Consider the following 16849-nt stretch of genomic DNA (forward strand, 5'->3'; position numbering starts at 1 on the left):
AAATTTGTAATATTTTCAGACCGCGGATAAGTGAATCAGCGGATACGGAGCCCGCTGATAGAGAAACCAAGCTGTGTGGTCTTTGACGTAGTATGAAGAAGCAAGGGCAAGTGTTCCTTTTATTAGGCCACTAAGAGAAAATAGGCTGGCTTTCCACCTATGCAAGCCTTTAGCAGGCTGTACATGGATATGTTCTGGATCGTACAAGCGCCATGTGGAACTTTTAAAAGTCATAGCAAATCTCCATGCCAGGTCTGAATCCTGCAGGTGGGTTCCTGAAAGCAGGCTGCAAACATAGACCCTTCCCTTTTCGTTCCCTTCTCTCTCCATCTCTCTCTCTCTCTCTCTCTCTCTCTCTCTCTCTCTCTCTCTCTCTCTCTCTCTCTGGGCCAGCCCTGCAGGAAGAGGCTGCGCCAGCCCTCTCCTGACCCAATGGCCGTGGCTTGCAGCCCTCGTCCGTTCGGGGGCCAGCCCCCCTTCTCATCTGAGGCCCCCGCAGGATTCTAGAGACTCACGTTTCCCCCCCTTCCTTCCTTCTGCAGACTCCCACCAAGGCCCGAGTCCTGCAGTCCCGCATCCCGCCTCGCTTTGCCAAGAAGCAGAGCGGCCTCTGCCTGGACCAAGGAGACGTCTCGGTGTCGGGGAACAGCCTGGGAACAGAGATCTGGGAGACCAACAGCCCAGGTGAGGCCAGACTCCCCGGGAATGTCCGGGCCGGGCCACCTTGCGCCAATGAGCCATGGCCCGGAAAAGTGCCTTCCTTCGGGTGTGCCACCCTCGTGGCCTCGCTGACGACGGTGGGATGATGGGAGTGACGATCCAAGATGCTAACATGGCCAGGTGGTTGCCCTGAACGATCGCCCTGACACCTTCCCCCCTTCACATGTTCCTGATTCTTGTGCTCTGCAGGAAGCGTGAGCACATTTATAACGATGCCATGGAGAGCCTTTCTGTCGGGCTGGGGCTGTTACACAGAATTAGTGGCCAAGCCTTACAGCATGGCCCACCCTAAAAGCACCTCGCCTTTCCAGGCCCCTGATTAAAAAAAAGAAAGGAGGAGTCCGTTTCTGGGATTTTCCCTTGCGTGCTGCTGTCCTTTTGTTTTTGAACGGTCGTGAGCCCAAGAAGCACAAGGTCCCACATTCGTCAATGGGAGGGTTTTTGGATCAGTCCCCTCTTTGAGATCTCTAAAGCTTCTGTTTTTTGTTTTGTTTTTTTCAACAGGGCTGTCTGTTCAGTCGCCAGGAACTGATTCATGGAGCAAACCCGTCAGCGCGTTTACCAGCAACGAGTCCAACTCCACTGAAGTAAGTGGCCCCACATTGGTGGCCTGTTCGTGTGTAGCTGCGTCCGTCTGTACCGGCACATATAGCAGAAATGAAAACCAAGGGACAGTCCCGTAAACGAGAGTCTTGACTGCAGTACTGCACGGTAGCCGCTGTGCCGTGAGAAAGCCAAAAGGGGGTTGGACTTGGTTCCCGAAAGCTTTCAAAATACCTTGCATGGAGGGGAAATTTTCACATTTGCTCTTTAGTAAAAAGGTTTTGCAGAAAAAAAAATACGGCTGTGGGATGAGCTAATTAGCTAGGGCGTGGAAGGAGGCGTAGGTGTTGTCATGGTGGTCCCTGCTGGGTGTCTCCTGGGTTTCGGCAGATCCCAGCCTGGCCTTCGAGTTTCCTTCGCTCGCGTTTGCAAAACCTCGGTCTCTTTTTTGCTCTGGCAGGGATTTAAAGGCAGCCAGGGCGACAGCGGTATAGACCTCAGCGCCGAGTCGCGGGAATCCTCGGCCACTTCCTCCCAGCGCAGTTCCCCCTACGGCACGCTCAAGCCCGACGAGATGAGCGGAGGTGGCCTGGCAGACTCCAAATCCGACGGCCAGAAAGAGCCGGCCGCCAAGCAGCCGGATAAAAAGGTAACCCCAGCGCGGCCTTTGCTGGCCGAAGAGGCTCCGAGACTGGAGCTGGTCGTGGCACATCCGGGAGGGGAGCTAGGATCAAACCAGCTCCGTTCCTCCCTGAGTTTTCCTGCCATGTCTGTGTCCTCGGAGAGCATGCTGGGCATTGAAGCATTCTTACGGTACAGTAGGACACTCCCCCGTATCTGCAGACGATCAATTCCAAGACCTGTGGATGCAGAAAAATGCGGATGTTCATGAACCCTAGTCATCTCCATACATTGATGGTCTCTGGCTCTCTCTAGTGGCCAGTTCTGGTAACTTCGCCTCTAGAGATAAATATTTCTAGGATTTTTTAAAATGTTTTCCGACTGGGAGTAAGCGAGTCTGCAGATATTATCTCCCTCCCAATGCCTCTAATTCAAAGTTTGTTTCGGTTTTGCACCGCATGCCCGCACATCGGGAGGAAGCGTTCGCTGGCTTGTTTTCTTCTGTCTTATCCTCTCTCTTGTTTTCCCGTGTAGGATTCGGATCAAGGACTGACGCAGAGCAAGGACCACAAGCCGGGGCCGATTGGCAACGAGCGCTCCTTAAAGAACCGGAAAGGCTCCGAGGGGGCCGAGCGCCTCGAAGGCAGCGTTCCCCCCGTCAACGGGGTGGTGGAGATTCACGTGGACGCCATTCTTCCTGTCCCGCCCATTGAATTCGGAGTGAATCCCAAAGTGAGGATCGGGGCCTTTGCTTCTTAATATCTTGTCTTCTTTTCCTCCCAAGGTTACAGGGATGAGAGGCAGGCTGGCCGGACCTGAGAGTAATGGGGAGAGAAGGATTTCATCTACACTAGTAACAAAAAGTCTGTTTTCATTTGGAAGTCGTGGGGGGGGGGGGAAGAGACACAGGATAAATCAAGGGCACCTAAAGGATTTGGGGGCTCAAAAACTTGTGGATCGTCCCCCCCGGGGTAGACTTGTTTTCTCCATTTGGATCACGGTTGACTACAAATAGGACATTTAAATACCGAGTTCAATAGCCGATCACTCTTTTCAGGACTCGGATTTCAGCCTCCCCCCTGGCTCGGCCTCGGGTTCAGCAGCTAATCCAGTGACAAAGCTCCAAGATGCCTTGGCCAACAATGTAAGTAAATCCATCCCTTCTCTCCCTCTCCGGCATCTTAAACCAGGGAAGAGCTGAGGAGTTTATTTCTGAATGGGCGGGCTTTCCGGAAAAAAACCCCGGGCGATCTCGTAGCCGCTTCTCTCTGGGACCTCAAGAAATCTTGCGAAAAGTTTTATAAGAATAGGCGTCTCAGATGGAGCCGGAATCCGGCGTCTTGTCGCTTGAGCCCATTCAGACGTGTCTGTTTAAATTAGCATTTTTTGTCTTTCCTTTTTTAAAAAAATGCCGGTGGTGCTTTGCGAATTCCCTCGAGATCATTTTACGCAAACTGTCCCGTTCGGTGACCCGAGGGTGAGGGTGGAATTGGTGAATTTTAGAGCAGATTCTCCAATGTTAAAACGTCTCTACAGGCTGGGCTCACACAGACCCTCCCTGTCCTCCGGAGAGACCATCATCTCCCGCGATGCATCGGCTTGAACCATATGTCCTACCCGACCGCGGACCTCACTCTCAAAGTAAGCTCCCTGTTTTTCATGGGCAGAGAGCCGGCGGGGTGGGGGTGCAAATATGAGAACTGGCCCCCAGAATGAGTCAGAAACCATGCTGTGTATAGTGTTTGTTACAGAAATCTATTTCTGTGGCGTCATTACCAAAATTGGCCACAAGAGAGAGCCAGAGACCATGCTAATGTCTAGCGTTTATTCCTATTACAACGTTTTATAGCATTTCTATCACACCTTTCCACCCGGCCTCCGCAAAGCTCCAATTTCTCTCCCTCCCTGCTCTTGACAGATGGAGTCGGCACGCAAAGCGTGGGAAAACTCCCCTAGTCTCCCAGAACAGAGCTCCCCCGGAGGCGCCGGCTCTGGCATCCAACCGCCTTCCAGCATCGGAGCTTCCAACGGCGTCAGCTACAGCTCCTTTGGCGGCGTGACTGTCCCGCCCATGCCCGTGGCGTCCGTGGCACCGTCTGCGTCAATTCCAGGTTTGCCATCTGCTTCCTTGTCCGGGGCGAAGGGCGGAATTGGATGGATGTAGAGTGGGACCCCTATATCCGCGGGATTGGTATCCGCAGTTTGCCGCGACCCTGTATACAACATACAAGGGCACCCCCGTGGCATTTATCTCATCCCCTTGTATGTTGTTTACAAGGTTCCCTCGTATCCACGGTTTCAGGCATCCACGGTAGATCATGGAACCAGTTCCCTGTGGATACAGGAGTCCGACTGTACTCTCTATTGGGGAGCAAAACACGCGTTCTACTCTAACTTATGACTCCGCTCTTAAAAAGTTTGTGAAGATGTGTTTCCTGTCGTCTTTCTACCCTGCCCAGTGTCCTTTCCGGCTTTCCAGAAGATGTGGCCATTCTGCATTCTCATGCTTTTGATTCCTGGTCTTTTTCTTTAAAAAGAGAGCTAGAAACCTGCGTTTTCTTAGCAGAAGTTGAGCAAACGCCGAAGCTTCTGGAGGCCGGATGATAAAGTTGTGTTGTGCCTTCTCTCCCCCCCTCCCCCCCCCCCATTGAAGGCACAGTGCACTTCTTTACCCGTCGGCCAGCCGTGATGAGGCCAAGATTGGGGCTCCTGGCCCGAATTCTGGTAACAGTTTTATCTCACGGCTGATGATAGAGGGTTGATGATAAACTTGCATTAATGTGCCAAGTGCCTCAGAGAGATGAGGTTGGGGGGGGGGTTTCCAAGAGCACCCAAAGGCCAGCCGTGTGCCCGCCCCCACGCCCTCCACCCACCCCAGTCTCTGTGATGTGTTCAATGGATCCTGCCGAACCCTTTGCCACCCTGTCGGTCAGAGGGCATGTGAAGAGATTCTGTAGCTGACTGAGAGACTTGGACCTTCCTTCCCACTTGGGGGGCCCACCTGCCTGCATCTTCCGCTGCACCCGTTGCCAAAGCAGCACGTCCTCCCTCGGGGTCCCAATCCGATGGATGCGTCCTAGGCTCACCCACCGCGTTCCCATCGCACCCGCCCGGGATGGGAGGAAGGGTCCTGCGGCGCGACTGGAGGGTGGCAGTTTTGAGAAGCCTGCGCTCGGTCGACGCGTGTAGATTTCGTTTTTCCTCCGGGTCGCGTTTAGGTTGCTGCAGTAGATAGAGTTGGTTTGGTATTTTGATTTCGTCAGCGCACAAGGGATCCACGTTGGCCTCCAAAGACCATGCAGGTCAGGTCCTTAAAAGAAGAAAAGTGACCCTAAGCGGGGCGCCCTGCTCTCCCTCCTTGCTCCCAAAGCCTTCACTTCTAGTACAATAGGACCCCCGGATCTGCAGTTGCACTTATCTGCGGTCTGAAATAATAAAGAGAAAATCCAGAAAAATATTATTACTTGAGCTCGTCACTAGAGGGAGCCAGAGACTGTGCTGTTCTTGCTGCGGAAGAATACATGGTATGGTGTCTCTGATGCTCTCCAGTGGCCAGTTCTGGTAATGCATTTGAGAATATATATTTTCTGGATTTTTTCCCTTTTACCATGCTATGTTTGGTGTTTGCTATTATCTACTGTCATCAGCCTCCACCAGGGCTTAGAACCAATTCCCGCCCCCCGATATGGGCATTGTACTCTATGTCTCTTAAAGATCTGTTAGAGGCGCAGTATCTCCCCCCAGAAAAGAATGTGCTCGAAGGTTGTAGGAAACCCCCCCCCCCAGTTCCCAATCAATCCCAGCTCATGTGGCCCTTAAGTCTGGGAGGGCCGCTGGAATCCCCACAGCTTCTGAAAGGGGTGTGTGTGTGTGTGAAGCCTCCCTCTCCCCCTTTGCTTCAATTCGCACTCAAGACAGCGTCGAGAATGTTTGCCTATGTCCCCTTTCGAGGACCAGAAACCTCCCACCCCGCCCCCCCACCCCGCTCCTTTCTTCTGCCGTTAACTCACCAACCCCCCCTCCCCCTTTTGTATTTAGGACCTTTGTGGGAAGGAAGTACCGAAGTAGAATTCTGGAGCTCAGTTTGGGGTCGAGCCCCGGTACCTTTGATGGCTGGGTGGAAGGGAGATGGTGAGCAGACGCCCACTTCTTGACCCCCCCACTTGCCCTCCCTTCGGGGTGTGAACAAGATTAATTTTTTCCTCTCTCCCTTTTCTCTCTCTCTCTCTCTCTCTCTTTTATGTCTTCTTTAAAACGGTCCTGATTCTAGGGAACCACATCCCTCCCCTGTATCTGGACGGCCACGTCTTTGCCAGCCAGCCGCGACTCGTCTCCCAGACGATCCCTCAGCAGCAGAGCTACCAACAGGCAAGGGGGGGTGCTTCCTGGGTTTCTCTCGCTCTCCCCCGTACCCCCCAAAAAAGCCAGTCTTCCCTGAACTGATGCACCCAGTCGGATGTTCCCAGCCTGGTGTGAAACCAGGCATTTTTGGACTGCAACTCCCAGACACCCCTCCGCCCGGTGGTGAAGGCTTCTGGAAGTTGCAGTCTCAAGAACGACGGGGTTCCCCAAAGTCGGGAAGCGTGGCGCTCCTCTTTTTTTTTCAAGGAGGCTTCCCGTCGCATCCCTGCATGAGCCCCTGGTCTGGGCTTAGACGGATTAAGGGGTGCAGAAACGCAGCAGCCGGTCTCCTGCAGAGACCAGAAGCGGTTCATCTCACACATTCTGTCTTTAAAAACGGGGCCGCTAGATTTGCGTTGCGCAGAAGGGTTGGGAACAGCGTGACTCCTCCAGCACACCCTGATTTTTTTTTAATTTTAAAAAGTGCAATAGAATCTTCCTGTTGCTTTTGCTCTCCCAGAAATGTGAGGACCCGTTTTTTTGCTGTGCTGTTGGGGGTCCTGAGCACCCCTGGGGCTTTTTCAAGGATTTTTCTTTTAAAACGGGGTGGGGTGGGGTAAGTTGACGTGGCCCTTCCAAGATCCAGGCGTGAGCATGTGCCCCCCCAGACCTCCGGAAGGCCCTTTTCCTGGCTTCAAAGAGGCCGCCTTGTTTAATTCAGGAACCAGATCTCACGTCACTCTTAGATTCGCTCTGGAATGCAGCTTTTCATTCTGAAGGCTCTTAGTTAGAAGCCCGCTGCTTAACTCGGGTTGTCTCGCAACCTCGATCTCACCTGGATTTGGGGTGTTTTGTTTTTTCTCTTCTCCCCCCCTTTTTTTTTCTCCTGCAGGCTGCCGCGGCGGCTGCTCAGCAGATCCCTCTCTCCCTCCACACGTCTTTACAAGCCCAGGCCCAGCTGGGTTTGAGGGGCGGCCTCCCTGTTTCGCAGTCTCAAGAGATCTACAGCTCCATCCAGCCCTTTAGGTAAGGAGGATCCGTCGTCTGTCTTCCTCCCCCCCCCCCGGGATCCACTCCTTCAGCATCCTTGGCCAAACAGAATAAATACAGAGGGTTCCTGCTTCTTCCAACGCACGGGGTCCCCCACCCTCTCACAGAACAGAAATGGTCAGCAAGCTGCCTTTGTAGCCAGACAAAAAAACCCCTCCCAAGAATAGTATGGAATTGGTAGCAATACAGTAGGGCCCCCTTTATCCGAGGGATCGGTATCTGCGGATTCGCTCGTCTGGAAAATATTGAAAGAAAAATAGATTCCTAAAAGAGGAAGCTACCAGAACTGGCCACTAGAGACCGTGCGGTTTATAACAATCACTCTAATAAATAGCGTCCCCTGTAATCTGCGTTTTTCAGCATCCGCAGGTAAGGATTGTTGGAATCAATCCCCCCCCCCCCCAAAGATATGGGAGATCTCATAGTACGATTGGTTCTCTTTGGCTGCTCACCACCCAGAATAGTGCCTTGCCCTCTTCGGGCAGTGTAGAGGGTTAAGAAATAATAAATAAAATTCTCAGCGTTGGCTGTGAGTCGGTGAAAACTCCCTGCTGTGGGAAGGCGATGCTGGATGCCTTTCTTTTGGCCGTACACCATTCTGTTGATTGAAAAAAACAAGTTCGTTTCAAATGTTGATCTATGTATTTATTCTGCCCCGAGTGTTGTCTGCAGAGCAGACTGGAATTCGGAATCAAGCGTCTGTGGCTTAATTCGTGGGCCTTTCTCCCCCCCCTCCACCCACCCACCCACCCACCCACTTCCTTTTCAGGTCTCAGGTCTACATGCATCCTAGCCTGTCCCAGCCCAACGCGGTGGTCCTGACGGGAGGCACAGCCCTCAAGCCCCCTTACTCTGCCTTCCCGGGCATGCAGCCTTTGGAGATGGTGAAAACTCAGTCTGGATCCCCTTACCAGCCGGTGAACGGAAGCCAGGCCCTGGTGTACGAAGGCCAGATCAACCAGGCGCCTGGCATGGGAGCCTCGCAGATGATGGACTCGCAGCTCACCCAGGTCAATACAACTTGATTTTGGTCTGTTGGTTGTTTTTTTTTTTTTTAAAGCTTGTGGCGCCTTTAGAATTCAGTGCCCTTTCCTGATACGTCTTTAATGCACTTTCAAATCGTCGGTTCTGTAAATATCCCTGCTGCATGTAGAGGCGTGTGTTTCTAGTCGAATTACAGGAATGTAGATCTTTTCATTATGAAAACCCTTTCCCTAGCCCGCTCCCCCCCCCCGTTAACGTCTCAAGTAACTGTCCGCTCGTTTACACGCAGCTAACCATGCCGATGCCCGGTTCGCAGCTTCCGATGCCCCGTTACGGATCGGGCCAGCAGCCTCTGATTTTGCCCCAGTCCATACAGCTGCCCCAGGGCCAGAACCTCTCCGTCGGAGCCCCGCAGAGGATCCTCTCGCCTAGCTCCCAGCCCTCTGTGCTTGCCACAAGCAGAGAGGTAAGAACGGCAGGGTGTATTTACCGGAGCTGGTCACTAGAGGAAGCCGGAGACTGTCCAGTGTATAGCGTCTCATGCTTCCGTGGTTTTCCGGTATCTGCTGAAGGGAAGGGCTTTGAACCGATCCCCAGGGATACCCCGGTCCTGCTGTGTTTAGTTACCTTTTTCTAATTCAATAGGAATAACTCCTCGTTTTTTTCTCCTCTTTCTAGTCTTCTCACGTGGAAATGAAAGGGTTCCACTTTGCCGATGCTAAGCAAGGCGTTCCTCCCGCAACTTCGGTTCCATCGCCTCATTCCTACAGGTGAAGGAAGGAGCACGGTGACACGGGGGGTGGGTCGGGCGGTGGGGGTGAATCTCAAAATCTGAGGACCGTCCTTTTGCTTTTATTATTTCTTAACGCAAGCGTTTATAGAAATCCTGCAGGGGCAAAGGTCCTGTTAAGCATTCCTGCCTTTCGTTTTCCTGTGGGAAAGTCCGTAGCTGAGCGGGGGAGGCCCGTGCTGGGCGTCGCTGGTTCATTCCTGGCCTTTCCAGGTTAGAATGGGACAAAAGGCCGTGGCCGTTTTCGAAGAACGTGGCCCGTGGGGTGAACGCCAGGGTGGAGAAATTGGTTGCCCCTGCCCTGATCCATCGAAAAGCCGCCCCCTTGATTTGGCCCTGGTGCATTTTCAGCTTGCTGGGCTATAAAGAACCTGTTGCAAGCGTTGCCTGGGTCAGAAAATGACCGTGGTGGGTCGGTGTGCCCGTGGCTTCGAGGGGAACCCTCCCTCTCGTTTCTCGCTTAAATGTGGCGTGTGGCGTTTCTGTCAAAGGGAGCCCTCCGATCTTGGGTATCCAGCCCTCTCTCCCCTGCCCGCAGGCCACTTTCCGCCTGTAAAAGGATTGGCAGAGAAGGCCAAGGGATACGGGGTCCCACCAAAGCCTGCCGAGACTCTCTCCACGAAGGTAGCGGTTGAACAGGCTTTGAGGAAGGCACCCCTCGTTCCAGCCGACGTCTCCAGAGAGTGGCGGCCCCTTCCCCTGTCACCTCATTTTTCTTAAAAAAATTAAAATCCAGCAGCGATATTATCTTTGAGCACCTGGAGTAGGAGGTTAAGAAGTGGGCCTGGAGGCGTTGAGCTTTGTGGCGTTCTGGCAGCCGACATTTGATTTATTTGTTTATTTTGTTGGTGGAATTTGACCTTTCAGCAGAGAGAGGATCGTTGGTGAGCAATGTGGTGGACATGTCGGGGCTGCAGGAATGTGGGGAGGTAGGTAAAAATCAGGGACCTTTGGGGAGAGGTGTCCCTGACTCCTGGCAAAATTCTGATAATGTGTGAGTAGAGTGGAAATTCCACAGGCCCCCCCTCCCTCCAGAGCCGAACTCGAGACGCGCGATCCCAAATCCTCCTGCGTAATTTGCCCTGGCATAATGTGAACGGCGTAACACATTTATGCAAAAATTAACGGGTCGACATGATGTGGAGTATACCGAATCCTGTGATGTAGCACACAGCAGGCGCCATCTATGGCCGATTTCATACCTCGAGGCCTCCAACAGTCACCTTTCTAGCATTATGCCGCATTATTGTACGCAAGAGGATTTCGGCCCAAGTCTGAGGATGTAATCAACCTCTTTTTTTTAATACCTTGCGTTTCTTACATCAATTAAATGTTGCTTTAAAGATCTGTAAAGACCTTGAAACCTTTTTATTTTTATTTTTTTGGCATCTTGGAGATTTTTGTCTCTCTTCTACTTCGGCAGCCAGTAGATTTGTCCAGCGTCTTGTCCTTGGCCGGTCGAGACCCTGCTGCTCAGCTCATTCTCGAGGTGCTTCGTTCCCTTTGCGTTTCATTCTTTAATTCTCAGTCTCCTGTTCCTTTGTCTTCGCCCCTCTGTAGGCCTAGTTCTGCGAGCCCCAGTGGGAAGTCATCTGGGCCAGCCGTCAATATGAGCTCGGTGCCGGGCCATTACATCCAGCAGGTAAAACAAAGCTGTGAGGAGCAGGAGAGATAACGCTGTAGTCTCCCTAGATGAGTGGATCTCCACGAGACAGCCTGTGCCAGTGTAATAATCTTAGAACAGCAGAGATGGAAAGGGACCCTCTGGATCCTCAAATCCAGCCCCTTTCAAGCAGGCCCAGTGGGAGGGGGGGATTCGAACTCCCAGCCTCTGAGTTCCGTAGCCAGAGACCTCAACCACTGAGCTATTTCCTCCTATATAATATGGCCATTGACTTTATAGGAAAGGTTTTGTAATAAGAATATTAGGGGGGAAAAATACAGAAGGTACTTTTTAATCCATGGGACCGGTATCCACTGATTTGCTTATCCACGGTCTGAAAATATTAAAAGAAGAATCCTAGAAAATATGGATTTCTAACGATGGAAGTTCCCAAAACTGGCCAGAAACTGTGCAAGGGATAGCGTTTTCAGCCTCATTGGGGGAGCTTGGAGCCTCTTCCCTGTGGGTGGGTGCGTCCGTGTCCGTCCTACCGCATTTCTGACTTTTAAAATCCTGAAATGCCTTCTCTCTTTCCTTCCCTCCCTCCCTCCCTCCCCCCGTTGACCCACAACAGGCAAAGCAGCGGGTGGACGAGAACAAATCGGGTCTTGGAGCTGTCAAACTGCAGGACCCCCCCTCCGGAAGCCAGATGAAACCAGTACGCACGGGGGTGATCAAGCCCCAGGCTGTTAAAGTGGAAGAGAGCAAGGCCTGAGCAGTTGTGCTTCCCCCCCCCCCCCAAACCTCCAGATGCCCGCTAAACTCATTTGGCTGGACGGAAAGAGATCCTCGAGGTTGAAAAGGCTCGGCAGATCCTCTTCTCTCCCCCCCCCTCCCCGCACGCCCTGCTGCCAGACTGCGTCGACTCTCAAGCGCCGCTCACCACCACGACCCCCCCCAAGCAACGTTGTTTTCTCGTCATTGACCCGTGGATTTCGATGCGGGCCCGCTTGCTTTCGGGCAAGGTGAAGCCGACCCTGTTTCTCCCGCCTGGACGATCGCGTGCCTCCTGCCACCCACCCACCCCCCGTTCGCCCTCGTCTCCCTGTGATAGTCGCACCGGCTGCCCTTCGGGTGAAGCCCGTCCCCGTCCTCCTGCTGTCGTCGCAGAAGGAAGCCCCGGGGCTGCGTTTTCCTTTTCGGAAAGGGGCCGCCAAGATTTTAAAGAAAAAGAAAAAAAAACTAGGATGCTGTGTCTTTGTTTTATAGCCGAACTTTTCTATGTTCTCTCGTGTTTCTCCTCCTCTCTGCTTTCTCCTCTTGCCTACAGAAACCTGAGACTCACACCATGTACTTGTACGGACCCTTCTCTTTAGGGGATGGAGGCAGGCCTGTGCGTGTCCGTGCGTGCGTGTGTTGTAAAAGTCCACGGAGATTTTTACGCTCTTAAATCAAGCTGTGTCGGCTTTTTGGCTGTTGGCTCCTTAATTCTTCCCATACACATAGCCAAAAAAAAAAGGCCTTTAGCAGTGTTTGGTGTTTTTGACCCCTCTCGACAGGAGAGTTCCGAAGCTTGCTTTAGAAATAAAATGTGTAAGACAAGCATTTATATATAGTAGGTCAGATGCCGTGAAATCTCAACGCGCCGTAGTTTCAGGGCTGGGTGGAGACATCCCCCCCCCCTCCCCATGTAGTGAAAAAGGGGTGGGGGGGAGTAAGCCGTGTCGTGTTCATTTCCATAAATGGCACTGAGCATCTTTTACGATGCCCACAAAAATCTGGCCATCCATGTGGAGTTTAGGGACTGTTTTTACTATTAGTAGTAGTATTTTGAAAAGTTTCTGGAAAAACTTATGCTAGATTGGTAGTGGGAGGGGATGTAAATTTCTCAGAATGCGCATAAAGTAGGGTCGGTCGAAGCTCCTTGCATGGAACAAGATACATGGCTTGGGTGAACGAATTTATGCAGCTCTTTTTTAGTGTTTACGGTGCATGCGTGTTCTTTTTTTCCTTCATCCCCCCCTTTCTTCTCTCTGCTTTTCATTTTTCACATCTGTTTTCTCTCTACCCCTTTGGAGTTCTTACCCCATCTCGATCAATCCTGATTTTAATTATGATTCTTCTGTTCTTTGCTATTTTGGGTTTTTTTTTGTTTTTTGCTGCACCCCGAGCTTTTCTCCCTTGTCGCCTCGCTCCTTAATTCGTTTTTCTGCCTGTACAGACGGCTACTTGATGCCTTTCTTCATTGCAAACAGCAACTGAAAAGAAAAGGAATTATTGCATGCAGGGGCTTATTTGTGCTCCTTTGCTCTGTCCTTTTTTTAAACTTTATTCCGCTCTGCCTCTCTGTTCGTCGCTCTCTTCCTTCTAATGCAATTGTTTCTGGTAAGGGCTTCTTTAATCTAGTTTCTAGACAGAGCTTCCTAATGCTGTTGCAGTCTTGCTGATTCCCTCCTGTCCTCCAGAGGCTGAATTGTGGCGAATCCACAGGTCCCCACCGATGCTTTGGGGTTTAAAAAGACGCCGGAGGGCTCAGATAGGACTCCGGTGCCTCCAGATTCTCTTAAGATGCATTTTCGAAATACTGAAGAAACAGGATCTTCTGCCTGCAGAAGGACGACGGCTTTTTCTCTTAACGGATGGTAGCTGGTGAATTATGCGTGATAGCTGCTTTTCCTCTTTGTGTATGTGTTGAGCCAGTCACTTTTCCGTTGGTTCCAAAGATGACGTTTTGAACGAGGAATGTATTTCCGAACGGAAGGGAAGATCCTGCAGGATTCTTGACTGGGGAGGAGAGTACAGATTTACTTTTTTTTTTTTTAAAGACGTCTTTGCTTTTTAAAATTCCTTGAGCTGGGTACATCCAGCAGCTTTGAGTCTCCGAACATTTGTGCTCTTTCGACTTGAGCCCCCCCCCATGCGCCCGGCCGTGTTTGGTCCGAGCGGTCGTCCGGGGGGGGGTGCCACCCGGGCGCCCTCCTCCTTTCGTAGAAAATTGGAAAGGGATGTTGGAGGTAGACGGAGCTCTTACAGAAAGAAAGAAATGGCCGTTTGCAGACAGATTATTTCAGTTTTTTAAAAAACTTTTCTGACAAAGCTGTGTCATATCTTGCAGTGTGAGTTTGAGACGTAGTCCTCTTCGAGTGAAAAACATTCTCCTTTTTCTCATAAAAAGGCCCCACCTCTGTCCCCACCAGACTTTTCTTAACTTTTTCAGGGGCTCTTCGGGTGGCCTCCTTTTCGGCTTTTAGGTCATGATTGGGAATTTGCCCTGAATGCCGCTCCTTATTAACTTTTGTGTTGTCTGACCCATCCTTGGGCGCCCCTTTACAAAATCGACACCCGGCTTTTATCGCTATATAGCTTTTGCTAGCTGTATTCTTTCTCTTGATGTGTTTTTAAAAGATAACAAACTCCATTTTTTTTCCTTCTTTTTTTGTACATGTCTTTTCAGATGGTCCTCTTTGGATTAGGGGGAGTTGGGTTTTATTACTAGATGCAAAATATCACAGAAATTCTTGCTGGTGTAAATTTAATCAGATATACAGTGCTTACTGTTAAAGGTTGGGGCAGGGGGGGGCGATCCCTCTTTTAAACCCATTCTTTTGCCCTGTCCCGTCCCTCCCACCCCACAACTCAGCAAAATAAAACACTAGAATTTATTTATGCGTATTTGATGTTGTAGGTCTTAGGTGAAAAAAAGTAAATGTTTCACTGCTCTATTTATATATAATGTCTGAATTTATTCTGTGCAGGAAAGGCCAGGAAATAATCACCCACTTTTCTTTAACCCTCTTTTTATGTTGTTGTTGTTGATCGGTTTTTAATTTGCATGGCGACGAGCCGCAGTTCAGAGGGTGGCTTTGATTTTAACGTGGAAAGCCTTTCCTTCTCTCCCCATGCTTGTAAAATGTAGTGTCCCTGTTCTTTGCCTTTAAATTTTACTTTCATCTTCTAAAAAAAAAAAAAGATAGTAATGCGTGGTTTTTACAGTTTCCGACTGCAATGTTATTGGGTTTTGGGGGGCTGGAGAGGAAGGGAGCTAAAAGCTAATTCTTTTCTTTAGCAGCAGAACGCAGAATTCTCCGGTGGCGGTTAGAGGAGGGTGCCCACTCGGCCCGAGAGGGCTGTTCAGTACTGCCTCTCTCCTGATTTCATTGTGCAGTTTTGAATTCGATTCCGATTCCCTGTGGCCTAGGAAGCAATTGAGTTTTTGTCCTGGCGGGGGGCGAAGGGATGCTCTGCAGACCTTCCGCGGATCACCGCCTGCTTTTCCCGTGACAGACGTGGTGTAGACTCTTGCCTCCATCGGCTTTATTCTGAAACCCAGGTCTGCATATACATATAAAAAAATTGCTAGGAAGATGATTGGGAAACGGGATACCCATCGCTTGCCACTAGGCTTGCTTGCTGACAGAGAAAGAAGGAGGGTCTGTTATTAGACCCATCTCAGCAGTACGCCGAGCGAGGGGCTTTTAACACGGTGGATGCCGCCCAGTGGTTTCGCATCCTGGAGTGCAGCTGCAGGCATGCAGGCTCTCCTCGCATGTAAATAGTATTCCCTTCCTGCCAGGGCAGCCACCTCCATTGCATTTTCGGGGCGGGTTTTTTCTTCCCCCGTTAAAATCTTTCTGCTTGGCAAGCTTTTGAACGGCTCCTGGGTTCAGCAGCTCCGTCTGGGGTGGAGGAAAAGTAGCCGCTCTTGATTGCAAAATACGGGATGAAGTGACGCCGGCTCCTTCCTTCTCCACCCTCCGATGCCTGTTCCCTGTCCTGTGTGTACAGGCGGAGGCGCTGCGTTGAAAGCGGAGGCCCTCGTCCTGCGGCAGGGGTGCGCCGGACTCCGCTCTGATTCCTTCCTTTTGGCCAAACTTTGGAGAACCGCTTCCCCCCCCCTTCCAGTTCTGCTGTGAACTGCCTCGTTCAGCAGTCCCGCCGTGCGCTGGCTTCAAGCAAAGCCCTCTGTGTACGCCGCATTGTCACGTTTTGAGTTTGGTCCTGTTCTCTCTTGAGTTTTAATTTTTCCTACCCGGTCCGCTCCGGTTTTTTGTGCGAAACAGATTCAGCTCCCTTTCCCGAACATCTCTTTTAAGGTTTGCTTGGTTTTGAAGTACGAAAAATAGAAAAAAGCTTATAGTAACGATAAGGAACAGACTCTTCCTTGATAGAGTAAACGAGGCATCGACGGAAAAGCCGTGGAGCCACTGCCTGCAGAGAAATTGTGAAGCTAGCTTAGCTTGGTTTGATTTTAATTTTTCTTTCTTATTTTGAGGGGGGGGGCGACCATGTGTTAGTAACATAGCTGTAAATTGTCCAGTGGCTTCTAAAAAGTTGTAAACATTGAATTGGTGAAGTGGAGACGGCAGTCGTGATGTGGCCCCTCACTTCTTGGCATGTCAAGGCACTGTGTTTATGCAGCTAATTCCTTACCCTCTCTTTTGGTCCTGTATAAATTGCCTTTTTAAAAAGAGGATATTGTACACCTTTTAACCTCACAAACTTGTACAGTAAAACAACTTCTTTTTTTTGGCCTTTCCTCATGTTTGTCTTTTTCATGTAGACCAGGTATTTGAAAGGGCAAACGGTGAGTTTAATATGTTAACCGATGACATGTTCGAAACCTTTCCGGGGAACTTTTTAACATGGACTTGGATGTCTCTCTGATCTCACAGAAGCGCCGAGCTGGTGGCGGCAACGTGCGCGTGCGCTCTCTCTCTCTCTCTCTCTCTCGCCCTTTTCTTGTTTTCAGTTCCTATCGTTTATCCTTTCAAATATGTGATTGTATTAGCTCTTTCCATATGAAAGAATTCTCCTTATTTAAATAAAAAAAACTAAAAAAGCAGGCTGTGCGTGACGACATTGGCATTTTTCTCTCGCAGTACAGAGGTTAGGAACCCGGGAACTTAATTGGTTTTTCTGTGCTTATCGAGTCGCTTCTGACTTTGAGCAACCCTCGTTAGGTTTTCGGGGTGTGCAAGACCTATTTACACTCTTCCTTCCGGTGTCCATGGCCAAACATCAACGAATCCTCGTCTTCTGTAGTCTTGATACTTGGTCCAATTACACCTGGATTTGCAACACCCAGAAATCCAAGCCACCACAGCTGGAGGTGAAGGTTTCTGGGAGTTGTAGTCCAAGAACACCTGGGTGAGCACTACATTGTACTCACCTGGGATGTAAAAAAAGGCCCAGCATCC

At 50.8% G+C, this 16849-nt stretch overlaps 1 protein-coding gene across 5 annotated transcripts in view; it reads left to right on the forward strand.

The window, feature by feature from the left end:
* PRRC2B (proline rich coiled-coil 2B) overlaps positions 1-11672 on the forward strand; it is a 36227-nt gene extending 24555 nt beyond the window's left edge. For 2 of the 5 annotated variants that reach the window (XM_078382756.1, XM_072984882.2), the window contains exons 19-33: positions 543-684; positions 1225-1307; positions 1724-1912; positions 2419-2616; positions 2942-3028; positions 3421-3525; positions 3803-3995; positions 5923-6015; positions 6155-6252; positions 7118-7251; positions 8045-8285; positions 8549-8725; positions 8938-9029; positions 10610-10691; positions 11287-11672. In XM_078382756.1, the coding sequence (XP_078238882.1) occupies positions 543-684; positions 1225-1307; positions 1724-1912; positions 2419-2616; positions 2942-3028; positions 3421-3525; positions 3803-3995; positions 5923-6015; positions 6155-6252; positions 7118-7251; positions 8045-8285; positions 8549-8725; positions 8938-9029; positions 10610-10691; positions 11287-11427 (2055 nt within the window). In that variant the 3' untranslated portion in view covers positions 11428-11672. Of the gene's footprint in view, positions 1-542; positions 685-1224; positions 1308-1723; positions 1913-2418; positions 2617-2941; positions 3029-3420; positions 3526-3802; positions 3996-5922; positions 6016-6154; positions 6253-7117; positions 7252-8044; positions 8286-8548; positions 8726-8937; positions 9030-9916; positions 9979-10609; positions 10692-11286 lie in introns of all 5 variants that reach the window. The other 3 variants (XM_072984885.2, XM_072984886.2, XM_072984884.2) reach the window with 3 other exon arrangements.
* The last annotated feature ends 5177 nt before the right edge of the window (positions 11673-16849 follow it).

The sequence above is a fragment of the Pogona vitticeps genome, chromosome ZW-PAR (assembly GCF_051106095.1).
Source record: "Pogona vitticeps strain Pit_001003342236 chromosome ZW-PAR, PviZW2.1, whole genome shotgun sequence".
NCBI lineage: Eukaryota > Metazoa > Chordata > Lepidosauria > Squamata > Agamidae > Pogona > Pogona vitticeps.